We start from the raw sequence: 25,410 nt of genomic DNA on the forward strand, positions 1-25,410 counted from the left end.
TATTAATAACATTCAATAAACTACTAACCACACCCACTGACCCACTCCCAACAAAAGAAAAATGAAGAAAGAGATTTCTTTTGTATTTTTATTGTTAGTGCTAACAACTAATGGTGACCTCCACAAAGGATTCAATAAGGAGTAAGTAATTATTGATATTATTATGACAAGTGATGATATTAAAATGAATATATTATACTAATTGTTCTCGTTAGTCATATTCGTGATGAACTAACAGGTGTACTACCTGAGGATCAGTTTGGTTTGGAAGATGAAGAGTCAATGAATCTTCATTATTTTAAAATACACGACAAAGACAAGAACAATAAACTGGATGGACTGGAATTAGGTATGTTTGTGGGTGTGGTTTGATTGAGCCACACCTCCTAACTGAACTCAGTAATAGCAATAGGTGCATGCTATATTTGCCAGTTGGTGGTTCTATGAAGGAACCATTGTCACCTGTTTGTAAAGAATCAGCCATTTTGCACGCAGTTACCATATAAACCAACGATATTCCATTATTATGTGTATTTTGTCTCCCTCATTATTATTCCACCTGGTAATATCCTGCTATATCTCCTCCGTTAGGAGCTGCCATGACTCATTATCATGATGAAGATGAACATGGTCGCTCTAGGGACAGACATGTTGACGTGTCTGATGAAGAACTGTTTGATTTGATTTCTTCAACACTGAAAGAAGATGACCTTGATGATGATGGCTACGTTGATTTCTTTGAGTTTGTCAAGTCACAGCATAAAGGAGTGGACCCAGAAAACCCAACTTATTAATTAATAATAATTTCAAAATACAATATTTTCATTATTGCAAATTGAATCAGCAATTATTATTATTATTATAATAAAATAAACTAATAAAATATAAATACAACTTCTAATTAGCCAAACTGTCACTGCTACACAAACTAAGTGAGAAGAACACACACACACACACACACACACACACACACACACTGATACAGTGTCCGCTAGTCAGTTGCTTGTATTGGGGCAGAGAGAGGGGGAGAAGGAGGGGGACATAACTTGATATCAATAATGAGATTAGAGCACAGCTCAGGACCTAGTGCTAACATCAATTCTTCAAATTTGCTTCTCATTGTCTCCACCTGCTCTTTACAAGGATGGTACCTCACCAGTAAATCCTTCAACTTGATACAGGCACTGTCGTTGATACAGAGTAACAGCTCATCGACCAATGGCCCATTACCATTGTTCACTCTCTTGTACCAGACCCTATCCAGTGGTAGAGCAGTACCAGCTACAACATCATTAGAGTTACTTCCACCATCTTTATCTCCTTCTCTTCTCTTCTCTTCTTTGAAACTCTTCTGACACTCTGAGACTCCGTCCAGACCAGATACCCAATCACTGACAGTGCAAGGGCTATAGAATTCCTCTGGTTCGTAATTTGACTTGTAAGCTAACTTGTGGTTGTTCCCATTCCAACCTTGCATGTAATAATAACGAATATTAGGATCTCTCTCTCTGAGCTTCTGTGCGTACTCTATCTCCTTCAGAGCAGAATAAACACCAAATGAATACTTGGAGATCTCCTTAGACATTTCATACCACATGTAAATGCTGACCACTCCATTTGGAATAACATCAATCACTCCAACAGCGACCAGCTTACCGTCCAGCCGATAGAGCTGGTGATATGTTCCATACTCTATTGTTCCTCCTCCTTCACTGTATTGGTTCCTCATAGGACTATTGACAACGTGTTCACAGTACGAGTAACGAGACTTCTTTGGTTTGTCGTGTTTAACTATATGATAAGAATTATATAACTCGTATGCCTCTTGGATAAACTGTGTAGGGACTGTCTCTATCGTTAGTCTTTCTTCTGGCATTCTCTTCAACACTTTCCGGTAGCTCTTCCGCTGACGAGAGTTGAAATCAACTAGTAATACTCTGGTCTCCCAGTCGGAGCAGTCGATATTATGATTGTACCGATAGCGGAACATCTTAACACCTCCCCTCCTGTACCAGCCCCGACTTACCAGAGACTGGTACTGTGTGGGTGTCAGGTTATGAGGTCTGAAGACCAGCTCTGCCGAGGGTCCTTCCTTATCGCAGTTACTGCAGAGACCATGAGTGGAGCCATAGTAACGGGACACACGAAACACAGGGTCCTGAATACCGAGTGAAGCCACGTCACCTTTGTTAACGGTTTGAGAACCTTCAGGGAAGAATGGGGTCAACTGTGAGTCATCATCAAGCAGTATTGATACATCGTCATGACAACAAATAAGCTTGCTGTAAGGAGGGGGCCATGTGATGCTGGACTGTAACAATGAAATTAGCTCCTCCTCCTCCTCCTCCCTCCTCCTCTCAGTAACAGTAAAAAGATACCCTCTCTCCAGGACGGCAGCCCCCCAGCGTTTAAAATCAACGTTACCAGCTTCATTGTTCATGTGGGTCTGGATCATACGGACTACCCCACGAGAGGAAAGGTAAGTGAACTGGCGATCCAAATCACTAAACGCCAACACTATGAGAGTAAAGTAACTGATGACCTTGCTGTCAACTGCTCTTTTAAAGAGATCAATGATATCATTCATAACACCATCAGAGACAAGATACTGTCTATTGCAGAGTGACATGAAACTGATGGAGCTAAGTAAACCTAATGGTCGCCAGACAATCTCAGGAGAATCATTCCTGGTCTTACATAATGATACTAAAGTAGTGACTAGTCCTTGAAGAGCATATTGCCGCTTGGCCCAATCACCAGAACACAGAATATGGAGGACACGACAGCAAGCCGAGAGCAAGTAAGCATCACCAGTCCCCATTCTCTTCTCTAGGAGCTGGATGAGCTTGGAATGAAAAGAGATGGAGAGGATGTCTTGCTTGACGTGATGACCAGCTAGTGCTATATTGCCCACTGCATGGATCGTGTTTCTAACAATACCTGATTCAAAATCATCACTAACCAGAGGATACAGCAACTCCAATGAGCCTTGGTCATATATAATAGCAGAAGATCTCTTGGTGGATGTCAGGCTAAGGACAATGGATCCGTACTGATCACTGTAATTCCTTAAGTGCTTAGCTCCTTCCCTCATCAATATGACATCTATCACATGCTTCAGTACATTACAGTTAACAAAGGAGTCAATATTACCAAGATACTCCTGGTATAGCCTCATTAAATAGTTAATAAATTGCATTGATATTAAAAGAGCCTCGTGTGTGCTTCTTTTAATATCTCTATTCAAACAACCTTCTATTGCTGCCTCATGAACGTTACTGTCACACAACGACTGAAGGAAGTCCTTTGACTTGACTGGTTCTATGACAAGACGAGTGACGTATATCAAATACCGAATCTCATCGTGAGGGAGTTCCTTGATATCACGACTGAAGGCAGTGAAAAACCCGTCAATGAAATCTCTATCAATAAAACTAGAGAGGTTACTGCTCTTCAAGACAACATGGAGTGAATTGTAAACATCAGCTCTCTCGTCAAGAGGAAGTGGAGAAGTGAGGATTGCTTTAAGAGGCTCCAGTGACTGAGACCACTGGAGATCCTCTGGTTGTATTGAGTTTTGAAGAGCCACTGAACCGATTATCATACAGTAGGTGTGACCACAGCATAAAGGACAAGACTGAACAGCTTTAGCCATTTCATTTATAAAATTATAAGACTGAATAATCCGAGCACAGTAAGTATCCTTAGCACAGAGTGAGTGAAAGAGATGAAGAGTAGAACAAAGACACTTGATGTCTCTATGAGTAGGAGAATCACAAGTGGACTCCACCTCCTTGGAGAGTCCTTTCATCAAGTACCTCAACAACTCCTGATCATCAGAGAAACACACACCTTGAATAAATGACATTGGACACTTACTCATGTAAGACCTAATGAATATACACAAGGAAAGCATCGAGTTAGGGGATTGGCACATCTCCTTAGCAACGGTTGCTAGGGTGGGTAAGATGGTCTGGATGTTAAGGTCACGCAGTATCATGGCCTCTTGTGAGTCAGAGACTGTCTTTGTGAGTATGTGATTCAGTAGGAGCCATAACTGGCTCTGAATGCGTGTAGAAGCAGCAAAATGACTAGCAGCAAAGAGCAACATCAAATGAGAATCGTTATCACTGCCGGCCTCCTTATAGCCAGACATGACCGTCTGAGGGTTGAGCTCAAAAAATAATATTATTGATCTGAGTATCTCATACAACGTCTCCTCTGACATTAACATGTAGTTACTGACCAGATCAAGGAGTTTGAAGTGAACCTGTTTATCCAGTAACAGTTCTAAAAACCTCCGGGGGAGGCTCTGGGGGAATGAGCCCCCGGCAGAGAGGACACAATCAGTGCTAATACCAGGACTATAGGAGGAGGGGAGGAGAGAGAAAGTGATGAAGTCCCTTACTGAATAAGAGTGAGAGGTAGCCATTGAGTCATCAAATAGTTCAACTAAACAACCAATGGTTGAAAGGACAGTAGCGACAAGAGAGGAGAGAGAGGGGGAGGAGGTAGACGACCAGTCAAATGAGAGGAAAGAAGAGAGAAAGAGATCAAGAAGCGACTGATGGTTGGGATACTCATGAAGGTTAGGAAGAACAGAATAAACTGATGAACTATTGAAGGACTTGCAGACCAGGTCTAGTACAATGGGATCTGATGAATGATTGGACAAGAGGACAATGATAGAGTCCCATAACCTGTATTGAGTACAATGTACATGTATAATACTGATCTAATGTTATTTTACTTGTGTATAGACTGTATTATTTCTTTATCATTCTCCAGTCCTTTCACATCTTCACTAAATGAAGTGACTAGTTTATATTCTGGTCTGTTCTCAAAGTCTTTCTCTACAGAGGACATTGCTGGAAAAGGGTGGGGCTGGGATCACGTGATGCTTGGTTTTGTCACGTGATAGAATCTAAACCACACCCATTTACATGTATTGAAATGTCTGCCTCTTTGACAAAGTATTTTTCTATTTATTTTATTTATTTGTTTATTAATTTATTGTTAGATTATTACCAAAGCCGACACAGCTGTCTTATGATCCTTCTTCAGTCGAGAGAACAGAAACCGCCTATCAAACAGTTACTAATGATTATGATTTATTTAATATTAATTTCTTCTTGTTATTTTTAGTTAACCAGTAAAGGTCTTATCAATAGGGAGCCTCCTCCATACGGGAAGAGAAAAGGATGGACACCTCGATCACTAGAAGTAACTAAATACATTATTATTATTATTTTATTATTATTGTTGTTGTTGTTGTTGTTATTAATTAGGATTACGGAGGGGGTGGGGCATTCCCTGAGATTCACATGGCTCAGTATCCTCTCAATATGGGGAAGAAGACCAGCACTGGAGGGGTATGTGTTGCTATAGTAACGGTGTGATTATGTAATGGTTTAGGGCGGAGCTAGTAGTGCAATAGTACCTCTTCAGGTAGACGCTGAGGGAAAGGTCAAGTATGACAGTATTGCTAAACTGGGACATGGGAAAGACAGGGTATGAATAATAATGATATTTATTATTGTTATTATTATTTATTATCAGATTGTCCATACTTCATTACAAGACATGCTTCCGAAGACACTAACTAAAGATGATCCTCAGTTGTCCAAACCCTCTGATGAAGAGGTAGAGAAGGTTACAGAGAAGACAAGACAGGCCCTTGAGCTCCTGGTACAAAAGAAAGTGGCAGCAGCTCAACCAGTGAGGGCTGCAGAGAAACTAGCACCAGCTCAATATATCCGCTATACTCCAAGCCAGCAAGGGCCTGCCTTTAACTCTGGGGCTAAACAAAGGATTATTAGGATGGTGGAGGCACAAAAAGACCCCATGGAACCACCCAAATTTAAAACAAACACAAAAATACCACGTGGGCCCCCCTCGCCCCCAGCACCAGTTCTACACTCACCTCCTAGAAAAGTAGTTAATATTCATTAGCTCATTAATATTAATTAATTACTTGATTAGGTGACTGTTAAAGAGCAGCAGGACTGGAAGATTCCTCCCTGTATCTCCAACTGGAAGAACAACAGAGGATTCACCATAGCCCTGGATAAGAGATTAGTAGCTGATGGGCGGGGCCTACAGGATCATACCATCAACGATAATTTTGCAAAACTAGCACAATCTTTGTATATGGCTGATAGAGAAGTAATAATAATAATAATAATAATAATAATAATAATAATAATAATAATTTATAATAAATAATTCGTAGGCCCGTAATGCTGTTGAAGCTCGTAACAACTTGGAGCGTAAGATAGCTCAGAAACAAAGAGAAAGCAAAGAGGAGAGACTCCGTGAGCTGGCACAGAAGGCAAGGGATGAAAGAGCAGGAATAAGAACTGAAGGAGGAGGAGGAGGAGGAGAAGATGAATCAGAGAAGGAAAGGGAGCAGTTGAGATACGATAGACACAAAGAGAGAGAGAGGGCAAGAAGAATAGCTAAGGCCAATCCTAATAAAAGGTTGAGAATCATTTTAATATTCCTTTCCTTTCACTTTATGTGAAATGTCTTAACAGGTCAAAGTTGGACAGAGACAAAGATCGTGACATCAGTGAGAAGATAGCCCTGGGTATGCCCGGGGCCCCGCCCTCTAACGAATCAATGTTTGACCAAAGACTCTTCAACACTTCTCAGGTACTTTACAAAAACCTAACGATAACCTTACAATATAACCTTCCAATCCTTTCCCCCCTGTAGGGTCTGGACTCAGGCCTAGGGCTACTTGATGATGTGTATAATGTCTATGATAAGCCGTGGAGAGCTGGGGGTGGGGCAGCCTCAACTATTTATAAACCAACTAAAGTCAACGATAAAGATATTTATGGAGACGATGTTGAGAAACTGATAAAAACCAGCAGGTACAGGGGGAGTGGCCTATTATTATTATTTTTTTTCTTAGGTTTGTTCCAGATAAAGATTTTTCAGGTACAGATCGGTCTCAAACCAGAGATGGTCCAGTACAGTTTGAGAAGGCAGTGGAGGAGGATCCATTTGGACTGAACCAGTTCCTCTCGGAGGCTAAACAGGCCAAACGTCCTTCAAACAGGTACGGGAGATATTAGCCACACCCACTAATTATCATTAATCAATTAATTAGAGACGCTGAGACATCAAGATCAAAGAAAGGACGTCATTGAAGTTAATTAATTTAATCAATTAATTAAAGTTAATTAAAAACTGGAGGACATGTCATTTTTGTTGTACAGCAATGATTTTGTTAATTAATAATGATTTAAAAACCATATTTCATTTTTGCTTGTTTCCGTACTGCTGCAGAATCAGACCAAAAGTTCTTCAGTTCAACTTCTCTTGACTTTGCCTAATGAACACAGCATAAGAAGATCAATCAATCAATGTGTCAGAAAGTTTAATATAATTCTGTTAGTGTGTGTGTGTGTGTGTACTAATACTGTACCTGATGGGCGAGCCATGTTATCTGATGCTTTCTCTTAGCCTCTGAAGAGTAGACAAGATTCTCAGGCTAATAAATAAATAAATAAACAAACAAATAATTAATTAATAAACTCACGACAGTCCCACTGTTAGCTGATTGCTCTGTAAGGTTCTTCTGAAATGCATTGACTGAGTTCTTTAGGTCAGTTTCCGTCAGAGTCTTAACGTTGAGGATTGATAAGGATTCATCATCTAATCTTTGACCACGCCTCTTTCCAGCTAATCTACGAACCTATTAATAATAATAATAATAATAATAATAATAATAATAATAACTATTAATAACTTATTAACTAACAATGTCATCATTAATTGCAAGGTTATCATCGGAACTAGTGTCCTGTGGAATATTACTGGACCCAGTGAGGGAGGGAGGAGAGAAGGTACCAACATTACCAGAACCATATAAAGGGACATCAATATTACTGGACCCAGTGAGGGGGGTATCAATATTGACTGGTTGATATCCAGTAGGTAACAGATGATCAACAGATTGTGTGGGTGGTGCATCTTCCAGCTGCTCCTGGGGTTCAGTCTGTTGCTCTTCTTTTAAAAATAAAAATGAAGTGAAGTCATTATTATCAGTTTCATCATCCTCTTCTTGTGCTGCTCCTCCTCCTGATCCTCTTTTATTTGGTTTCTTTAGTGAATAAGGTACGAACAAGCCTCCACTAGTACCAGTCCCTCCTTTACTACCAGTAGGAGGAGGGGTAGAGAGAGAGGAGGAGGAGGAGGGAGGAGCGTTGAACCCACTGCTGGTCGTTTTCCTCTTTTTTGGTGGAGGCAGCAATGACGCCAAACCCTAATTTAATTAATTAATATTTATTAATTACATGTAACGCTACTTTACCTTTCCTCCTGATAGTTTAGCCATTGGACTTGATGAAAGTTTATCATTTCCCTAAGATTAATAATGTGAGATAAGTACCAGTCCCACAATAATGACTCGTCAGGTATACACACAGGACAGGGTGGCCTTCATACCTTGTCAGTCCTGGTGGTGGTGGTACTTTGGCTCAATTCTGGTAGATACACTTTCACTCGTCCACTTTTATCTTTTTGATGTTTAATTAAACCAGCGGGACCAGTCCCCTTGGAACTGACAGCAGTTCCTTTAGCTGCCCCGGCTCCTCTTCTTTCTTCTTCCTCTGACTCACTGTCACTGCCTCCATACGACACTAAGGAAGATATAGACGCCATTTTTATGTAAGTATACCTCAGGATATTGTCCGGATACTAAAGCAACCATAGCAACTGAACTTTGGATACTGACAGCAAAAAAACTTCCGTATAACAACTTTAAAAATTTAATTGTTGTTTCAGAAAAAATGAGAATGAAAATAATAAGAAAAACAACAATAAAGAAATAATTTATTATTTATTTGAAATACAAGTTCATAATAATAATAATAATAATAATCTTTCTTTGGAAAAAACAAAATACTCTTTCTAATAACACCAATACAATGATAATAATAATAATAATAATAATAATAATAATAATAATAATAATAATAAATTACTGTATATTTTTATGAACTAGCTTCAATATCCATTCCTTGTTGCATGGAAGAAGCTGATATTAAATTATTAATAGACTCTTCTGCTGAAAGACCACTGCCCCTGGACGCCATTAGTCTAGCAACTGAGAGAGAGAGAGAGAGAGAGAGAGAGAGAGAGAGAGAGAGAGAGAGAGAGAAGGATCACCATGTTACATTTTCTGATACATGTACATGTACTTATGCCACATATAGACTGATTCTCTTACCTTCTCTCTCTCTCTTTCTGGCCCTCCTCCTCTTCCTGTCAAGGTACGTCACTTCTGATTTCAGTTCCATGTATTTATTCTGAATGGCTTTCATCCTCTCTTGTATCAAACTGATCCGCTCACTTGAATTTAAACCATTATAAATACCTAATAATAATATTATAATTATTTTTATTTTTATTTATTTACTCATATCAATGGAGAAGTCCAAGTCCTCACGTTGTATCATTTTCTCATCAGAAGAGGCTCCACCCCCTGCCACACCTACTTCCTGTCTCCCCACTAGTGTGTCCAATAAATGAGGAGCCACTGGTGAAGGGGGCGTGTCCATAACTTCAGACTCCGCCTCCATCCCACTGTTACTGTTACCATATACTTCTTCTTCGGTCGGTGTCTGTACTGTTAGTCCAGGGTCCACTGGGTCTACGGGCGATGGTGTCTGGTGGTCAGAAGGTACGAGGGTAGGAGGAGGTGAAGGAGGCTGTCTATCAGTGGGTGGGGCACCAGTAGGCGGGGCAGGAGGAGAGGGAACAGGGACTGACTCATCATCAGATGAGGAATCACAGTCTCCGCCCACTTCTCTCTCCTCCAGTGGTGGCTCAGACTCCTCCTCCTTTAGCGAAGGTTCCACTGCTATACTATCATCAACATGGGCTTTAATTGGAATATCCTCACTCCTGCCTGTATCAGGTGATGAGTCTATCTGACGAGAGTGGGCGGAGTCAGGAGGAGGAGGGAGGGTGAGGCCATCAGTGGGGGACTGTTTGTCGGCTGGTACTGGAGTGGACTCACCAGGTGAAGGAGTGTCTGTAAAGTACATTAATAATAATCAAAGGATAGACCATACAGTGCATGTAGCTCAAGATTGTCATCAGTCAGAAATTGAATCAAATCCATTAAGCATTTTTACAACGGAAATGATAAATTTTTTATCATTTTTATTGACAAAAAATTTATCAAACATTTAGATTTTGATGAAATTTTTGACTGAGGACAGTTTCAAGGTACAGGCTATAATGGACTGACCACTGGAGCTGTTGTCAGTATTGCTTGAGACACGCCTCCTCTTGCCTTTAGTCGGTCGCTCGTATGTGTTAGTGGGTGTGGTCACAGTTGGCATGGTTACAGTGGGTGGAGTGTCCTGTGGTTTACAGTCAGGTGCTGGATGGACACTATTGTCCTTTGAAGGTTTTGGACGTAACTTGGCTTGTTTCTTCTATTAATAATAATAATAATAATAATAATAATAATAATAATAATAATAATAATAATAATCCATTAATAAAAGTACCTACCCTTGCATAAGGTGGGCGTGATACTCCTTTACTGGGTGTGGTCACCTTCTCCACAACACGAGTGTTATCAATCCATTCATCATATCTTGTGTTCCAACCATTGTAATGAACATAATACGATAGACCATCAACCTCCAGTACCTTATGGATGGAACAGAGAATATACATTTAACATCATCACCATCATCATCATCATCATCATTTACTTTTGCTTCATAGTTCTGAAGTGTTCTTCCTTTCCCATACATCACCTTGATCCTGTCGTTCACTTTTATTTGATCAACTTGAGCCCCACCCCTGGCCCCGCCCCCTTCAACTAATCTATCAGCAGTTGAACTCTCTCCCATGGACTCAGTAGAGGAGGAGAGAGGGAGGGAGGAGGGGCTGGAGGTAGGGGGAGGGAGGACAATGGGAGTGAGGGAGTCAACACTCTCCAGTTTCATCACTTTAGAAGATTCATCTTCATTATCTGATGAAACTACAGCAGGTCTTTTCCTGGGACCACGTGGTGACTTACTCTCTAATCTTGTTCTCTCATAAATATCAAATGCATTTAAATGTCTGAGAGAGGGAGAAGGAGATAAGATATTTATAAAAATAAACTGACTAACTTCTTATAAGCTTGTTTGATAATATGGGATGAATTTGTTGCTGGGGGCAACCCCAGTTGAAGGTAGAGTGACCTCCACTTCAGCTCTTGAGTGACTCTCTCCATCCCTCCATTCTCCTTCACCAGACAGTGCAACTTGAACAGGTCCAGCTCCTTGTGGCAGAGCAATGGTTTCTGAGGTACTGCAATATCTACCATAGGAAGAGAAAGAAGGTTTTAATAATTATTATTATCATTGATGTATTGATACATACTTCTCTCTTCTTGGAACTGTCTCAGTCTTTTATAAAAGTTCTCCTTCTCTGCGGTTTGGTTCTCTGTTGGTTCTGGTTCATCTTTACTGTTCAGTGACTGTAAGGTGTGGTAATTAGTGGGTGTGGTCAATTAATAATGATGTACCTCTTTGGTATCTAATAGTTGCATGTCCCAGGGCAGCTCTCCAGTATCAAGATATGCCATTGCTCTTTCTATCGCTAAATAGTAATAGTAATAATAATAATAATAATAATAATAATAATAATAAATAAATAATAGATGTTTTAGTGGATTCCAGGCAAAACTAAATTTTTTAACGAATTTTTAAAGTTGCTTAAAATTAGGCCACTCTGTACTATAGTACAGAAACTTATCAATAGTAATAATAGATACTAATGGATAAAAGGTACAATACTGTACTAATAGTACAATACTGTACTAATGGTACAATGGTACAATACTGTACAAAGGTGTGTTAATGGATACCTGGTTTACACATGAACATTGCCTGTATCTCTCCTTCAAGCATTGAAGACAATGGCTCCTTGTCAGGTGAGAAGGAATGCAACTCATCAACTTTAGCAGCATAACTATAGACAAGAGAGAAGAGAGAGTAATCACTTCATTGCTGTTACTAACAATCGTCCATCTTTAAAGGATCTAATGCAGACTGTATCCTCAGACACTTCAGATACATCCATAACAAAATGAGAAGGGACAACCTACGGGAGAGGGGGAGTGGTCAGTCACACCCACTAATTAACTCACCACAGCTGGTAACCAGCAAGACCTCCGTCTGTCATTTTCCAAAAATACACACTAGAAAGAGAAGAAACAATATGAAATAAGAGAGAGAGAGAAGGATGAGCTTACTCTTCCAACGGGGAATTCCTCTGACTGCTTCTTATTAGTGGGTGTGGCTTGAGGTGTGGCTTGTTTCTTGGGCGGAGAGAGGACTGTAGTATCATTACCTGATTCAGGAGAAGCACTCGAGGACTGAGGCTGTCTCTTTCTCTGTCCTCTCTTTGACTAAAATAAATACACACACACTAAGAGTAGTAAGGGGTTCACTGGCTTCTATTGCTACTCACAAAATAATAATAATAATAATAATAATAATAATAATAATAGTACATGTACATATAAATTATAATAATGCATTATGTATACATGTGCCATGTATAAAGGTTCTCAGTTGATACCTGATAATGTACTGGAGTACCAAAGTTCTCCGGGTCAGTGAGCGGCATCTGATCCAGGGACTCACTGGCCGAGTAATGTCTTGCTCCTTTGAGACACAGAGAGGATCTCTTCAAGGTCCGTTCATCGTTATCATCAAATACTAACAGACAACATTATATAGAGGCTATTATAGGAGGGGGAGGAGGTACGTACCAACAGTATAAGTACTGGCGTCAGTTAATCTTGTTATAACTCCAGACACATAAACACCATCAGACCCTCTTACCTCAACAGTGGCATTGACCTATAGAGAGAGAGAGAGGGGGGGAGGGGAAGGGTTATAAGATAAAGAGTGTTTGGTGTTAGTACCTTCAAAGGACCTTTAATGACGTCATTAGATACCACTTCAGTCCCTCCTTTAGTATAAGAGATCTTCAGAAAGAGAATAAAGATTAATGACTGACTGATATAATGGCTCATTGTATGTCACATACTTTACACTTTACAAGTTTCTTTGCTATTTTGATGGTAGCCTCACAAAAAGCTCCTCTATACTTAGCACTGACCTCAGTACCAACGTTCAGGAAAGGAGGATCATCACTAGAAGTCTATCAGAAGAAACAGGATTAGCATTTTTAACCTTGTGGCCTTACCATTTCAAAGAATAGGGCCCTAGCAGAGCATAGACCCTCTCTTAAGCTTAACCTCTGGCGGGGGAGGAGAGGGAGAGGAGGAGAAGGAGAGAAGAGACTCTGTGGAGAAGCCTACTTCTTCTCAGGACACACACTCACAAAAAAATAAAAGGACTCGCTACGTCACAGTACCATCACGTGAGCTCATTTATTGCCATAGCAACCTAACAGCATCACGTGAAACTTGTTTCTATAGAAACGAGAATACATGACACACCCACCAGTACCCACGTGCTGTGGAATGGCTGAAGTAAGCTCCCCTTAGGCTTTTAATCTTATCTTCTCTCTCTTCCCTCTCCCTCCCTCCATCTCAGCTGGTAGGGTATGCTGTACTACTCAAGGAGGTGATGTTTGGTTCTAAAGTTCAAACTATATCAGTTAGAATTACTCCTAACGACCAGGAAAAGACTATTAATATTAATGGTATTAATTGAATATAATTGTTATTGTTATTGTTATTATTATTTCTAGTGAATATTTCTGGGACAGACTCCAAACTGTATCTAATTAATGGGCGGAGTGTTATAAGTAATTAATAATAATAATAAGGATAATTAATGATTAATTAATAGTGAGTTTTAAAGAGCTTTTGAAAGAGCAGTTTAATTTATTAAGATTGACAGTAAAGATTAATAATAGTCATTATGTTACGCTGGAATTAGCTCCACCCACTTGTGTAATAAATGAAGTTATTCAGGAAGGAATATGTACTGGAATAACCATTGAAATAACCAAAGTATAGTTAATGTATTAATTAATTAATTAATACATTTATAGCTGACACTTGGTAGTGTTTCATTAAAAGATTTTGTTGATAATTTACAAAAACAAATAAGAATATTAAGTATACTGAACCATGAGGTACATCACTTGATTATAAAAGGACTAACTTTCACTTTTATTTTCAGACCTCGTGGCACTTGTCTGTAAAAGATGGTTTGAATATTTCTTACAATCATGAGAGAGAGCCAGTCCACAGCATTAGAGGCTCACCATTTAAGATCCTGTCTTCAGTGAAGCACTTCATCAATGATTACAAGTAAGCCTGCATGAGGTCATGGTGATGGCAAATGGTCAATCACCAAAACAATGATACTCTAGTAATAATGATAAATTCAGTCCTCAGTCTAAATTGAAGATATATCGTGGTCAGTCCTTCACAATACCAAACTATGCTGTGGAGTCCAATGGAGGAGAAAGGATAGAAGTCGATTTAAAGTTGTATTCTTGTGTATCAGTCATTCCTTCTTTGAGGTTAAGCAGAGGAAAGAAAGTACCAGCAGATCGGGTCTGCAGTGAACTCCATGTAAATGTGACGTATTGTCTTTATTGTTATTATTGTTTATGTTCAGGTCAATATTTATGTTACTGGTAATGTTCCTCTTTATTCAACTGAAGAGGTGTCAGCTACTGGTCCTAATGTTATTAATATTAATGATGTTGCTGATTGGACTGAGTATGGACTCACAATTGATGAGAGGAGATCAGCCTTTCAAGGTAGAAGTGATACATGTCCACAGTTTAGTTGATACCTTTAGGAGCAGCAAGAAGCAGTTGTAGCCCTTTTTGTTTTTCTTATTACTTAAAAACTCACAGAACTTGCTCACTGTCTACCAGCAGATACAAGAAAGACAGATTAATTATAGTAAGTATATAATATATGCCCTCATATCTACCTAATTAGGTGTTCATTTTCATTGAGTTACTCCCCACTACTGCTCCTGCTCCACACTCCCTCTTAGTTGAAGAGAAGTGGTGTGGATCCATTTCACTGCTGACTGGCCTAAGGAGGGACTTCCCCTCTCTTCTTCATGAATATTCAAATAAAGTTCATAAAACAATCCATGAAGGACTCAATAAAATATTCTGCAATTATTCTGATTATGGGAAAGTAAGCTGTTTGTTTATTTATTTATTTATTTATTTATTTATTTATTTATTTTGCTTTAGATTACTGATTCTTTCAGTGTGTCATTGCCATTATTATCAGGGGCAGTTAATGATATTCATAGATTATCTGTTAATAATAAATTCAAAAAGGAAGTAGCTGAATTATTAGAAACAGAACAAGATGTTGAGCAAGAATTACTGAAGAAATTGAATGAATTATCAGAAAAACACTCCTTGAATGACAGAGTAAAAGAGATTATTAATTTTTATTATCATTATTAATTAATTATTTATTATTAATAGGTGCCCACTACACCAGAGTTGTTAGTATCAATGAATGAGGAAACATCAGCTAATGGAACTTCTGAAACTGGAGCTGGAATCAATGGGATCAGAATCAGTGAAACCAGAATCAATGAGACAGAGACAGGATTCAACAGGACTGAGACCAGAATCAATGAAACCAAGACTGGAATCAATGAGACAGAGACTAGAATTGATGAGACAGAGACTGGGACCAATGAGACAGAAACTGGGATCAATGAGACAGAGACTGGAATCAATGATGTTTCATTCAGTGATTCTGAGTGTGATTTTGATACATTAGCTATTGTTCCTGATAGTGATACAATCATTGGATCAATAGTTCCTGATGCAACCAGTTTAGCAGGATCTCATCATCATCATCACTATTATTATTATTATGAAGAAGAAGAAGAAGGTTATGATATCGACCAGTGGTATGATGATACTCCAGCAGTGGTGGTACCATCAGTGATTCAAACAGGATCAGTTCAAACAGAGCCCAGCTGCTCCAGTCAATACGAGAAGTGTTCGTATGATAGTCAACCAGATCATCTAATGGAAGACATTATAATGACAGTGTCACCTCAAATTAATGAACTGGACTTTGATTGGTCGGATTAAAATAATAAAAAAACACTCAAAAACATGTACAATATAATTATAGATGTGTATTGTTAATATTTTCAATTATAAATTCAGGGTTTATTGTAAATCTCAAAGCTTGTGCCATCAACCCAACAATGAATCCAGCAATGGTTCCAAACACAATGAGTCCTGATAGTCGACTGAACATTATCTTCTTCATGTATGTTGAGATATTCTGTCCAGTTATATCTTTCACCCTGTACCTCAGGTAGTTGTCCATTGCTTCCCTGATCTCTGGCACACTACCTGAGCTCTATCAATGATAATAAAGTATTTTCATTTTCATTAGTCAGTATACAAATAAACAGCTTACATTGTTCCTGTTAAAAAACTCTCCCCATACACTAGGACCAGTTTCAGCACAGAGTGATAGGATAGCTGGAGCAATCATTGGTCTAACCTTATCTCTTGTTATTCCTAACTTCACTAGGTAATACGCCTCAGGGCCTGAGTAGAGCTCATTCAAATGATCATTGATGATAGTCTGAGCTTGTGGTGATTTCATTGCAGTAGATATTGACTGGCTAATGTTGGTATCAATGGAGTATTGGTTTATCCTTTCTATGAAGTATCTCTCCAGCCTCTCACTGTCAAACAGCATCTGCATTACCACCTTTCTAATGACATCACTGATCTGTCGGTGTTTACGAATAAATACTCTAAAAATAGCAACAATAACAAATAACAGTGATTGATATTGTTTATCTTACCCTGATCCGTACAGGAGTGGTATTTTATAAAATAACAAAATAATCACAAAGAGGTTGGACAGACCAGATAGCAATCCAAACAATCCTCCATACAGTATGAATGATGATACGTGTCTCATTACAACTGGAGTATTGCTACTACTACTGCTGCTGTTGTTGTTGTTGTTGCTGTTGGCAAGTGTTGAGTGAGAGAGTCCAAAGAGTGTTATCCCAATGATGATAACCCCAACCATTAGCACTAAACTGAGGGCTGCCCCGTTACAACATAGTCCGGTTAGTTTTGTAATGACACTGCCTACAGTGCATCTGGGGACAGACTCGCTTTGATCATCATCTTCTTCTCTTATTGTTCTTAAAGCTGCTCTCTCCTCTTCATTGAGCAGTGTCTCCTATCAGTGAAATACACATTGACACCCTCTCCCTCCCTTTCTCTCTCCCTCTCTCTTTCTTTACTTCAATGGCTCTCCTTGTTTTAGCTTTTCTCTTGTATCTGACAGACATTATAAACTCAAGAAGAACAGGGCAGACCACAGGACAAAAAGAGAGAGAGGGGGGAAGAGGAAAAGGAGGAGTGGCTGCTTCTCTGGAGCGAAAAGAGGGAGTGGCTCTTTAGCCACGCCTACTAGCAGACTCAGCTGAATTCCTTCTCTAATTATTGTTGTGTTCATTAACTAGTCTAATCCAGTTAGGAGCCTAGAGTGAGTTAAAGATGGCTACTGGAATGGAAGAGGATCAAACAGAGTGGAATGATGGGCTCTCTCCTCCAGGGAAAGAGTGAGAACCACACCCACCACCAAATGAACGTCTACTAATATGTGTCATGATGTTGTTTTACAGTTTGACTATATCAAATTTCTTTGACACTGATGAGAAAGATGTGACTGGAATTAATGTCTTTGATACGAAAGCAATGGACCATGTCATGAAAGAATGGAGGAACGACGCACATAAATATATGTAATAATAATAATAATAAAGTAATGATGATAATAATAATAATAATAATTTTAGGAAGAAGAAAGGTGGTAGTAAAGAAGTGGAAGAGGTCAAACCAGAAGAGATGGCTCTACAAATTGGAGGAACTATATTATCAGAAGGTAGACGAGGTATGGATACATAATTAATGTGCAGTATATGGAGAGGAGTGTACCTGACCTTAGGTAGGATTAAAGATGACAGGAGTGCCACTGACCCTCCGTTACCATCACAATCTTTAAAAGAAAGTAAATGAACCATTAATAGCCATTAATAACTATTAATAACCATTAATAACTATTAATAACCATTAATAACCATTAATAACCATTAATAACTATTAATAACCATTAATAACTATTAATAACCATTAATAACTAATGATATATTATCCATCAGCTCCTAGGGACAGGTTCGTCACTAGTCCACCCGAATTACGCTCAGTAGACCAAGCCACACCCATTGTAGCCATGGTAACCATACATTACAATGAAATATATCATTACCGTTACTATAGCAACGACCAGTTCCCTCGTCAATATGGACTGTCCCTACAATAAGAGAGACAGTTGATCGTATCCTGGTTGATGAGGTACTCCTTAGATCATGTGATAATCATGTGACTCCATTATTAGCCGTTTGTCCTCGAGTGGTACAGGACACTGGACGAGAAGAAGGGGCTACTCAAGGAAGCCATTTCAACTCATGACGGTAACACCATCATCACGATAGTCCTCTTCTTAAGAAGCACCCTTAGCAAAGGTTAGGATATACTCTGATTCTGTTAAATATTGTCACTTGTATCAAATGATTCTTTTATTCTGTATGGAGACGTACTGCTGCTATAGCATGTGACAGATGAATTTAATGACATTTTTGACTATTGAACTGATATCGAATTGTACATACCTGCATGCCTTTCTTTTCCTCCAGCAATGTTTGAAGCACTGCTACTCAGTTATGTTGAAGCAGCCCAGCACTACTGTAGCTTCTTGAGGCAGAACACAGCCTGGGAACAACTCAAGAATGTCTACTAGTTAGTTAACTATTTATTAATGACAGTTTATTAATAATTGTTTAGTGTCTTGGGAGAGGAAAGATATGCCGTGAGTTTAAATTTATTAATTTATTCATTAATTAATTAATTTATTTATTACATTTCAGATGCTACAGTACCAGTTGGCTCACAGTAATGAGTCCATTAATTCACGTATTAATGCTGTGGAAAAATGCGTCAGGTATAGACCCCTCCTACTTGATAGTTAATTAATAGTTATTAGGTTATTAAAAGATAAGAGCTCATTAAAGAATGAACAGTACTACATTGAAGAATATTGGAATTTATTGAAGAGACAGCAAAAGATGGAAGTATGTTACTCTACCAAAAACTATGCACTATAGGGGAATTATTATTACATTTTTATAATGCACTACATTACATTACATTAATACATTAATACATACACTACACTACATTACATTAATACATGCACTCATTATTGAGTGTTGTTTGTCATTAGGAGGTACGTAAGGCGCTCCCTCCTTCATCAGTCAACAGGTTTCAGAGTACTCCTTTGCTTGACTCCACCCTAGTGACCAGCCTAATGTATTGCTGTAGATTTCACATCAACGATCAAGTAAGTATCATCATCATCATCATCATCATCATCATTATTATTATTATTATTATTATTATTGTTGTTGTTGTTGTTGTTGTTGTTGTTGTATAGGATCCTATTGTTAATCCTGAGGTATTTAAAAAAGATTTCAAAATATCGGAGAAGCAGTACTTCATTGTGTTACTGGGATCACTCTGTGCCAGGAGAGACTGGCCAGCCATTGATACTATACTGACTCCTAAAGTAAAGGGGAGGGGTGGGGCTAGGGGAGGAGTTAGTTTTTATACTTTCATTTTAGAGTTTTTCTGCAAAACTGGGTTTCGGTAGTAAAATAAAAGCTCCCATTTCTCTTCAACGAATAATCAGGATAATTGGAAAAAAGACTTACCTTGCTGATGAAGATGTAAGCAATTAATTAATTAATTAATTAATTGCTATTGATTAATTATATTTATTTAGTTTCTAGCGAAATACATAAAGCAGGTAGATGATCTTGAATTGAGATTAGAACTAGCAACCAAGTACCAGTGCTATGGTGTGGGGATTGAAGTATGTACTATTAATAGTAACAGTTGATCTATTATTAGTAACAGTTGATCTATTATTAGTAACAACTGATTTATTATTAGTAACAGTGTCTATTATTAGTAACAGTTGATCTAACAGTCCATTGTTTGTTTAGGTGTTAAAAGGTTTTAAAGATATCGACAGGTTGAAGACTTACTTTGATCAAATTCCAGTTGAAAAACAGAGAAAATATCGCCCAGCTTTAGTTAAACTGTTCTCTTAATTAATTAATTATTATTACTTTCAGCAGCAATCCTTTCTTTATATTTCTTTTTACAAAATGACATCTTAATACTGTAGTTTAATCTAATTAATATTCATTACCTAATTAGAATTCATTAAATAATAGACACGCCTACTAATATTTTTACAACTCAAATTGCAAAGTAAAAGTAACTCCAATTTGCTCAATTATGGTAAGACCATCAGCTCATTATTATTATTGTTATTATTATTATTATTAATAATAATAATAATTATTATTATTATTATTGTGTTGCTGTTATTTACAGGATGAGAATCATCCCAGAGTATTGATACCTGAATTATGCAAGTGAGGAAATAAAAGAAGACGTTGTTCATATTACCAAGAGTAGCTATTACTATTATTATTTCAATTTATTCACTTTAGACAGTTCTACAGTTTAGGTTGGGTCACTGGAACTGGTGGAGGTATCAGCATCAAATACAAGTAAAAGAAAAATAAATAAATCAACTCATTAATATTGTAGATCTCATTATATTATTATAATAATTATTATTATTAATGTTTAGAGGTAGTATTTATGTTGCACCTTCTGGAGTTCAAAAAGAAAGAATTCAAGTGATTAATTAATTCAAATAATGATCATTGATTGATTGATTGATAGTCGAATGATCTATTCATTGTTAATGAAGATGGAGAAATAATGGAAACACCATCAAGGTAACAACAAGTGGGAGGAGTTTATTATTATCATTATCATTATTACTATAGGGCGGAGCTTAAACCCAGTCAATGCACTCCACTCTTCATGGCTTGTTACAAGATGAGAAGTATATTCATGTGGTTACCATGGAAACTGATCATTGCTTAGATACCGGAGCTGTCATTCATACTCATTCCAAGTCTGCTGTCATGGCAACGCTATTGAGTGACAGTAACGAATTCAAAATAAAGAACATGGAAATGATCAAAGGAATAAAGAAAGGAGATACAGGAATTAATTACAAGTATTTTAATAATAATAATAATAATAATAATAATAATGATAATAATAATAATAATAATAATAATAATAATAATGATAATAATAATAATAATCATAGTCTGTTGGTTATGGACTGATACTGAGTTTTGTACCAACTTGTTAGTTGTGATTATATTAAATAATAATAATGATAATAATAATAATAATAATGATAATAATAATAATAATAATGATAATGATAATAATAATTTGATTTTGTCCAGTAATGATGATATGCTTATTGTCCCAATTATTGAAAACACAAGACAAGAAAATGAATTGACGGTAAGACCACCTGCCAGTAGAGCAGTATCTCTCATATGCTCTCTCCTTTCTTTTTAATGCCCACCTCTTCTCCTGAAGGATCGTCTGGTCACTGCTCTGACCTCATACCCTGATACTAATGCTGTGCTAGTGAGGAGACACGGAGTCTATGTATGGGGAGAGAGCTGGGAGAAAGCAAAAACAATGTGAGTCAAAGATAACTTAATACCTGATAGATATTGATGCTCTAGCTTATGCTGTGTAGAAAGTTTGAGCTGATTCCGACATCAATTTTTCAAGTTACGGCCAATTTAAAAAATGGGCCAAAATCTGAAAATTTCCCTATACTATAGCCCATGCTTTTTTCCAAAAAATGGCTCAAAAATCACCCCCAATTTTTATTACATTTTCTGATACATATTGACGTCCTTATGCTGTGTAGAAAGTTTGAGCTGATTCCGACTTCAATTTTTCAAGTTACGGCCAATTTAAAAAATGGGCCAAAATCTGAAAATTTCCCTGTACTATAATAGCCCATGCTTTTTTCCAAAAAATGGCTCAAAAATCACCCCCAATTTTTATTACATTTTCTGATACATATTGATGTTCTTATGCTGTGTAGAAAGTTTGAGCTGATTCCGACATCAATTTTTCAAGTTACGGCCAATTTAAAAAATGGGCCAAAATCTGAAAATTTCCCTGTACTATAGTCCATGCTTTTTTCCAAAAAATGGCTCCAAAATCACCCACAATTTTTATTACATTTTCTGATACATATTGATGTACTTATGCTGTGTAGAAAGTTTGAGCTGATCCTGACTACTATTTTTCAAATTACAGCCATTTTAAGAAAACGTCAAATTCTGAAAATATCCCAAGGCCTTATATTTTTTTCCAAAATTGGATCTAAAATTATCTCAAAATTTTTATTTTATTTTTTGATACATCTTGAATTGTTCATGTCCTTAGGTGATTCTTGAACGTTTTATTGTGTTACTGTTTCTTTTTAGGTGTGAATGTTATGATTATCTGTTTGACATTGCTGTGGAGATGAACAAGTTAGGATTGGACACCACATTGTAATGAATGACTATCATTGACAGGTTGTATTGTAAGAGCATTATTGTTATTATTATTATTATTATTATTATTATCATCATCATTATTTTTGTTAATGTTATACATCATTTGTTAGCTCAAAGTATCCAGCCAATGGTTTAATTAGTTCATTAATCTCTTCATACAATGAACTGAATGCTGGTCTATCTGTAGGTGCTTCACTCCAACACTTACTCATCAATGAGTAACTAGAGAGAGAGAGGGGGAGAGGGAGGGAGGGAGAGAGAGGGGGGGAGGGAGAGAGAGAGAGATGTGACTAAGTGGTTGTTATATTCTTACATATCATGGCTACAGGCTGCATTAGCTGGACATTTCAATCTTTCTCCATTATCAAGGAGTTCAATGACTTCACGTGGTCCTGTCCCAGGATATGGAGTCTTTCCAAGACTGAATACCTCCCAGCAGAGGACACCATACGACCACTAATGATCAATACAATAGTTGGGGACATTAGTTAAGGGTTCTTACCACGTCTGTCTTTTCAGAGAAGATCCCATCATGAAGGCTTTCTAATGCCATCCATTTCACTGGCAGCCTAACTGACTCTCCGCTGGCTGATAGTGTTGATCCACAAGAAGCTGAGCTACTGCTGAACTGTTTGAAATAATTCTTTGTATAAATATCTTCAGTTAATCCAAAATCAGCAACTTTGATTATTCCTTTATCATCAATCCTAGTATACACAATGGGACCATAAAGGTTATGAGCATGACCTTGCTTACATGCAGTTCCTTGCTGCTAGGTCTCTGTGTACAAACTTGTTACTAGCGAGATACTTCATGCCATTACTGACCTGTAGACACATGCTCAGCAACTGCTTCCTAGTGTCTCCAATGATATCAATGTCTACACTCTCAGCTACTGTAAGATTAGCTCTCTCTTTCTTGAGGAAAGAGAGTAAGCTTCCATTCCTCATGTAGTTCATAATGATCAATGGAGCAGGGCCTGAGTCCAAGCAGACTCCTATCAGTGATAGTACGTTGATGTGATCAAATTGGGACATCTTTATTGTCTCTTCTTTAATGGACTCAATATCTCTATCAGTGAACATCCCTACATGGTGGTATAGGCCAGGTAATATAATTAATAATTAATTATTTTTATAGCACCTTGTTAACACATTGAAGCGTTAACAAGGTGTGACACTTTTTACAACTCATCAACTCTCAAATGTGATTTGCACTTCCTGTCTAATCCTTACACACTGACAGTATTTCTTGCTATTATTTACCTTTTAATGTTTTGGCTGCTATTGGTTTCGGAGGAATACTTTTATCAAACTCAATTAGTAAACCTCGTACTACAATACCAAATTCTCCTAATAAGGAAAGAAACACTAAAGATGAACATTAAATCCATCATTCATACCTTCTCCTATCTTTTCTATTAGTTCCAAGTTCTTTTCGAGTATTATGAACTTCTCAAGTTTTTTTATGAATAATTCGCTGCAGGTATCTTTATGCTTAAAGCTCTGTTGCTTTTCTGTTGAATCCTTTAGAAAATTTTGTGCTATTGATAAAAAGAAATGAATAATTGAGTGTAGATAAAATAGCATTGAGCTTACTGCTTTTCTTGACAGGGAAATATCTATAAATGTAAATGATACTGTACATTGATCAGTGATCTTATATGTCATTACCTGTTTGAGATTTGATCATCATTAGCATTCCTCTTCTGTTTAGACCTCCTTCTCTTCTTAACAATAATAATAAATACAATTATTATTATTATTACTATCAGTAGACCAATGGCTAATACTAAACCAGTTGCTACTCCACTAACAAGAGCAACAGTCATTGGTAAACTATTTGTGGGTTGAGGTGTAGCAGTAGTAGAACTAATGGGCCTGATGGAATGTGATGTAGAGCCATATGTAATGGATGTGGTGCTGACTAAAGATGATGATGTAATAATGAAACTGGTTTGATGAATGGAAGATGAGCTTACTTTGTGGAAGAATGAGAAATGAATTATTAAATTTTATTATTGTATCATGATACTTACTGGGTATTTCAATTCCTCCATCTGTACAACAGTCACTGGATAGGTTAAGGAAAGCCAGTGGAAGGTTGGTTTCATTGCATTTTGGTATGAACAGTGTTGGATCATTAGTATAGAATGGATCATTACTGACATGATCATGAACTATTCCTTCCAGTGAATTCCATTCAGAGACACAGTTGATACTGGATACATAACTACACACATCAGAACAGATGAACTGGGGTACTGTCAGAGTCCCATTGACCCCACAAGGATAGTAATAATAATTACACAACACTCTTGCCAGCTGTTCCCTGCACAACTCGTTGGTAAGGAAGTCTAGTATGACTGCAGCGTTCTCCATGAAATCTCTCACGTTATCTTGATTCCCTCTGATCCTTGTTGAGGGTATATAGACATAGTCTACTTCAGGAGTCAGATACAGGTCACACTCTGAGTATCCATTGCCATAGGTTTTATAGGGCTCACAGGTACCTCCTGCCCTGCCAGTGATATACTGTTAGTAGCAGGTAGGCCCATTACTTGTATACTTACCTCATGAGCTCATAAGTCTCTTCATTAAAGTCAGTACTACAAACTGAGGAGTTAGTGACTGATGCAGCACCTACTGAGAGATGGAGGGATGGTAACATACCTTACAGCTGTAACTGATGCTTACTAGTGCTTCCACGAACTAGCAATAAAATAAATACTAGTGTTGACATTTCTTCTCTTGCTTCTTCTTCCTCTTCCCAATTTCCTATGATCATAAGATGCTTGTCACAACTAATATTGTTTTTATTCAATTATATATACTATGAGGTATGC

At 37.7% G+C, this 25,410-nt stretch overlaps 10 protein-coding genes and 1 long non-coding RNA gene across 11 annotated transcripts; 6 read left to right on the forward strand and 5 right to left on the reverse strand.

Moving 5' to 3' along the window:
* Positions 1–23: 23 nt before the first annotated feature.
* Positions 24–900, forward strand: LOC105311922 (multiple coagulation factor deficiency protein 2-like). Its single transcript, XM_011404155.2, has 3 exons — positions 24–141; positions 216–349; positions 592–900. The coding sequence occupies exons 1-3, from the start codon at positions 62–64 to the stop codon at positions 792–794; spliced, it is 417 nt and encodes a 138-aa protein (XP_011402457.2). The 5' UTR covers positions 24–61; the 3' UTR covers positions 795–900.
* Positions 835–4,889, reverse strand: LOC109580598 (uncharacterized). The gene is made up of 2 exons (XM_019993949.1): positions 4,751–4,889; positions 835–4,700 (listed from the first exon to the last, which is right to left on the reverse strand). Exons 1-2 carry the CDS (start codon positions 4,864–4,866, stop codon positions 992–994), a joined length of 3,825 nt encoding a protein of 1,274 aa, XP_019849508.1. The 5' UTR covers positions 4,867–4,889; the 3' UTR covers positions 835–991.
* A 39-nt stretch (positions 4,890–4,928) lies between these two features.
* LOC100634266 (SNW domain-containing protein 1-like) lies at positions 4,929–7,229 on the forward strand. Its single transcript, XM_019993951.1, has 12 exons — positions 4,929–4,973; positions 5,021–5,093; positions 5,146–5,223; positions 5,289–5,372; positions 5,416–5,511; positions 5,560–5,934; positions 5,983–6,165; positions 6,233–6,480; positions 6,537–6,654; positions 6,718–6,878; positions 6,920–7,066; positions 7,118–7,229. The coding sequence occupies exons 1-12, from the start codon at positions 4,954–4,956 to the stop codon at positions 7,155–7,157; spliced, it is 1,623 nt and encodes a 540-aa protein (XP_019849510.1). The 5' UTR covers positions 4,929–4,953; the 3' UTR covers positions 7,158–7,229.
* On the reverse strand, positions 7,181–8,708 carry LOC105311923 (proline-rich protein PRCC-like). Its single transcript, XM_019993952.1, has 6 exons — positions 8,458–8,708; positions 8,324–8,374; positions 7,772–8,275; positions 7,550–7,705; positions 7,436–7,501; positions 7,181–7,339 (listed from the first exon to the last, which is right to left on the reverse strand). Exons 1-6 carry the CDS (start codon positions 8,671–8,673, stop codon positions 7,253–7,255), a joined length of 1,080 nt encoding a protein of 359 aa, XP_019849511.1. The 5' UTR covers positions 8,674–8,708; the 3' UTR covers positions 7,181–7,252.
* Positions 8,709–8,763: 55 nt separating this feature from the next.
* LOC100639816 (AT-rich interactive domain-containing protein 4B-like) lies at positions 8,764–13,387 on the reverse strand. Its single transcript, XM_011404159.2, has 18 exons — positions 13,237–13,387; positions 13,078–13,191; positions 12,953–13,015; positions 12,797–12,887; positions 12,604–12,743; positions 12,275–12,430; positions 12,170–12,220; positions 12,041–12,123; positions 11,888–11,991; positions 11,546–11,619; positions 11,401–11,497; positions 11,148–11,337; positions 10,743–11,097; positions 10,537–10,677; positions 10,268–10,457; positions 9,431–10,048; positions 9,242–9,388; positions 8,764–9,118 (listed from the first exon to the last, which is right to left on the reverse strand). Exons 1-18 carry the CDS (start codon positions 13,237–13,239, stop codon positions 9,006–9,008), a joined length of 2,730 nt encoding a protein of 909 aa, XP_011402461.2. The 5' UTR covers positions 13,240–13,387; the 3' UTR covers positions 8,764–9,005.
* Positions 13,388–13,493: 106 nt separating this feature from the next.
* On the forward strand, positions 13,494–13,876 carry LOC109580605 (uncharacterized). Its single transcript, XR_002184294.1, has 4 exons — positions 13,494–13,525; positions 13,590–13,698; positions 13,747–13,803; positions 13,848–13,876. It is a non-coding gene; the product is annotated as an uncharacterized LOC109580605 (long non-coding RNA).
* An 82-nt stretch (positions 13,877–13,958) lies between these two features.
* On the forward strand, positions 13,959–16,110 carry LOC109580575 (uncharacterized). The gene is made up of 9 exons (XM_019993895.1): positions 13,959–13,982; positions 14,053–14,136; positions 14,184–14,314; positions 14,395–14,581; positions 14,628–14,772; positions 14,814–14,920; positions 14,960–15,166; positions 15,226–15,411; positions 15,469–16,110. Exons 1-9 carry the CDS (start codon positions 13,959–13,961, stop codon positions 16,090–16,092), a joined length of 1,695 nt encoding a protein of 564 aa, XP_019849454.1. The 3' UTR covers positions 16,093–16,110.
* LOC109580601 (uncharacterized) lies at positions 16,080–17,416 on the reverse strand. Its single transcript, XM_019993958.1, has 4 exons — positions 17,280–17,416; positions 16,827–17,215; positions 16,430–16,775; positions 16,080–16,369 (listed from the first exon to the last, which is right to left on the reverse strand). The coding sequence occupies exons 1-4, from the start codon at positions 17,325–17,327 to the stop codon at positions 16,130–16,132; spliced, it is 1,023 nt and encodes a 340-aa protein (XP_019849517.1). The 5' UTR covers positions 17,328–17,416; the 3' UTR covers positions 16,080–16,129.
* A 22-nt stretch (positions 17,417–17,438) lies between these two features.
* Positions 17,439–20,297, forward strand: LOC100639942 (spermatogenesis-defective protein 39 homolog). Its single transcript, XM_019993957.1, has 16 exons — positions 17,439–17,600; positions 17,664–17,783; positions 17,838–17,932; positions 17,987–18,049; positions 18,201–18,274; positions 18,319–18,393; positions 18,437–18,563; positions 18,735–18,837; positions 18,883–18,907; positions 18,966–19,039; positions 19,082–19,169; positions 19,322–19,438; positions 19,532–19,663; positions 19,719–19,823; positions 19,880–19,969; positions 20,103–20,297. The coding sequence occupies exons 1-16, from the start codon at positions 17,536–17,538 to the stop codon at positions 20,208–20,210; spliced, it is 1,461 nt and encodes a 486-aa protein (XP_019849516.1). The 5' UTR covers positions 17,439–17,535; the 3' UTR covers positions 20,211–20,297.
* A 34-nt stretch (positions 20,298–20,331) lies between these two features.
* LOC105311926 (methylthioribulose-1-phosphate dehydratase-like) lies at positions 20,332–22,684 on the forward strand. The gene is made up of 10 exons (XM_011404161.2): positions 20,332–20,403; positions 20,500–20,540; positions 20,619–20,678; positions 20,762–20,810; positions 20,857–20,912; positions 20,964–21,022; positions 21,064–21,199; positions 21,441–21,501; positions 21,580–21,686; positions 22,491–22,684. Exons 1-10 carry the CDS (start codon positions 20,401–20,403, stop codon positions 22,561–22,563), a joined length of 645 nt encoding a protein of 214 aa, XP_011402463.1. The 5' UTR covers positions 20,332–20,400; the 3' UTR covers positions 22,564–22,684.
* LOC109580600 (fibroblast growth factor receptor 3-like) lies at positions 22,558–25,388 on the reverse strand. The gene is made up of 11 exons (XM_019993956.1): positions 25,262–25,388; positions 25,138–25,210; positions 24,604–25,085; positions 24,239–24,545; positions 24,164–24,186; positions 23,968–24,108; positions 23,831–23,917; positions 23,322–23,652; positions 23,068–23,272; positions 22,879–23,021; positions 22,558–22,787 (listed from the first exon to the last, which is right to left on the reverse strand). Exons 1-11 carry the CDS (start codon positions 25,350–25,352, stop codon positions 22,658–22,660), a joined length of 2,013 nt encoding a protein of 670 aa, XP_019849515.1. The 5' UTR covers positions 25,353–25,388; the 3' UTR covers positions 22,558–22,657.
* Positions 25,389–25,410: the final 22 nt, after the last annotated feature.

The sequence above is a fragment of the Amphimedon queenslandica genome, unplaced genomic scaffold, assembly GCF_000090795.2.
Source record: "Amphimedon queenslandica unplaced genomic scaffold, v1.1 AMPQUscaffold_13485, whole genome shotgun sequence".
NCBI classification, from domain to species: Eukaryota; Metazoa; Porifera; class Demospongiae; order Haplosclerida; family Niphatidae; genus Amphimedon; species Amphimedon queenslandica.

Excerpts from the sequence above, each read along its gene's own strand:
- LOC105311926 (XM_011404161.2), top strand. Across the intron at positions 21,023-21,063 it reads GGCTTGTTACAAGATGAGAA|ATACCGGAGCTGTCATTCAT; the intron begins GTATATTCATGT and ends ATCATTGCTTAG. Across the intron at positions 21,502-21,579 it reads GACAAGAAAATGAATTGACG|GATCGTCTGGTCACTGCTCT; the intron begins GTAAGACCACCT and ends CTTCTCCTGAAG.
- LOC109580600 (XM_019993956.1), bottom strand. The coding sequence starts at position 25,352 with ATGATCATAGGAAATTGGGAAGAGGAAGAAGAAGCAAGAGAAGAAATG. Across the intron at positions 24,109-24,163 it reads TTTCCCTGTCAAGAAAAGCA|CACAAAATTTTCTAAAGGAT; the intron begins GTAAGCTCAATG and ends TTTTATCAATAG. Across the intron at positions 23,022-23,067 it reads TCTCTGAAAAGACAGACGTG|TGGTCGTATGGTGTCCTCTG; the intron begins GTAAGAACCCTT and ends ATTGATCATTAG.
- LOC105311922 (XM_011404155.2), top strand. The coding sequence starts at position 62 with ATGAAGAAAGAGATTTCTTTTGTATTTTTATTGTTAGTGCTAACAACT. Across the intron at positions 142-215 it reads CACAAAGGATTCAATAAGGA|TCATATTCGTGATGAACTAA; the intron begins GTAAGTAATTAT and ends TGTTCTCGTTAG. Across the intron at positions 350-591 it reads ACTGGATGGACTGGAATTAG|GAGCTGCCATGACTCATTAT; the intron begins GTATGTTTGTGG and ends CTCCTCCGTTAG.
- LOC109580575 (XM_019993895.1), top strand. The coding sequence starts at position 13,959 with ATGAAGTTATTCAGGAAGGAATAT. Across the intron at positions 14,582-14,627 it reads GGGTCTGCAGTGAACTCCAT|GTCAATATTTATGTTACTGG; the intron begins GTAAATGTGACG and ends GTTTATGTTCAG. Across the intron at positions 15,412-15,468 it reads AACACTCCTTGAATGACAGA|GTGCCCACTACACCAGAGTT; the intron begins GTAAAAGAGATT and ends TATTATTAATAG.
- LOC100634266 (XM_019993951.1), top strand. The coding sequence starts at position 4,954 with ATGTCTGCCTCTTTGACAAA. Across the intron at positions 5,935-5,982 it reads TACACTCACCTCCTAGAAAA|GTGACTGTTAAAGAGCAGCA; the intron begins GTAGTTAATATT and ends TTACTTGATTAG. Across the intron at positions 6,655-6,717 it reads GACTCTTCAACACTTCTCAG|GGTCTGGACTCAGGCCTAGG; the intron begins GTACTTTACAAA and ends TCCCCCCTGTAG.
- LOC100639942 (XM_019993957.1), top strand. The coding sequence starts at position 17,536 with ATGGCTACTGGAATGGAAGAGGATCAAACAGAGTGGAATGATGGGCTC. Across the intron at positions 18,394-18,436 it reads ATCGTATCCTGGTTGATGAG|CCGTTTGTCCTCGAGTGGTA; the intron begins GTACTCCTTAGA and ends CTCCATTATTAG. Across the intron at positions 18,908-18,965 it reads TGGGAGAGGAAAGATATGCC|ATGCTACAGTACCAGTTGGC; the intron begins GTGAGTTTAAAT and ends ATTACATTTCAG.
- LOC109580601 (XM_019993958.1), bottom strand. The coding sequence starts at position 17,327 with ATGTCTGTCAGATACAAGAGAAAAGCTAAAACAAGGAGAGCCATTGAA. Across the intron at positions 16,776-16,826 it reads CCACTCCTGTACGGATCAGG|AGTATTTATTCGTAAACACC; the intron begins GTAAGATAAACA and ends TGCTATTTTTAG. Across the intron at positions 16,370-16,429 it reads AGTTTTTTAACAGGAACAAT|AGCTCAGGTAGTGTGCCAGA; the intron begins GTAAGCTGTTTA and ends TATCATTGATAG.
- LOC100639816 (XM_011404159.2), bottom strand. Across the intron at positions 12,431-12,603 it reads GTACTCCAGTACATTATCAG|TCAAAGAGAGGACAGAGAAA; the intron begins GTATCAACTGAG and ends TATTTATTTTAG. Across the intron at positions 9,119-9,241 it reads CAGAAAGAGAGAGAGAGAAG|TTGCTAGACTAATGGCGTCC; the intron begins GTAAGAGAATCA and ends TCTCTCTCTCAG.
- LOC105311923 (XM_019993952.1), bottom strand. The coding sequence starts at position 8,673 with ATGGCGTCTATATCTTCCTTAGTGTCGTATGGAGGCAGTGACAGTGAG. Across the intron at positions 8,375-8,457 it reads CCACCACCAGGACTGACAAG|GGAAATGATAAACTTTCATC; the intron begins GTATGAAGGCCA and ends TATTAATCTTAG. Across the intron at positions 7,706-7,771 it reads TTGCAATTAATGATGACATT|GTTCGTAGATTAGCTGGAAA; the intron begins GTTAGTTAATAA and ends TATTATTAATAG.
- LOC109580598 (XM_019993949.1), bottom strand. The coding sequence starts at position 4,866 with ATGTCCTCTGTAGAGAAAGACTTTGAGAACAGACCAGAATATAAACTA. Across the intron at positions 4,701-4,750 it reads ATAATACAGTCTATACACAA|GTTATGGGACTCTATCATTG; the intron begins GTAAAATAACAT and ends TACTCAATACAG.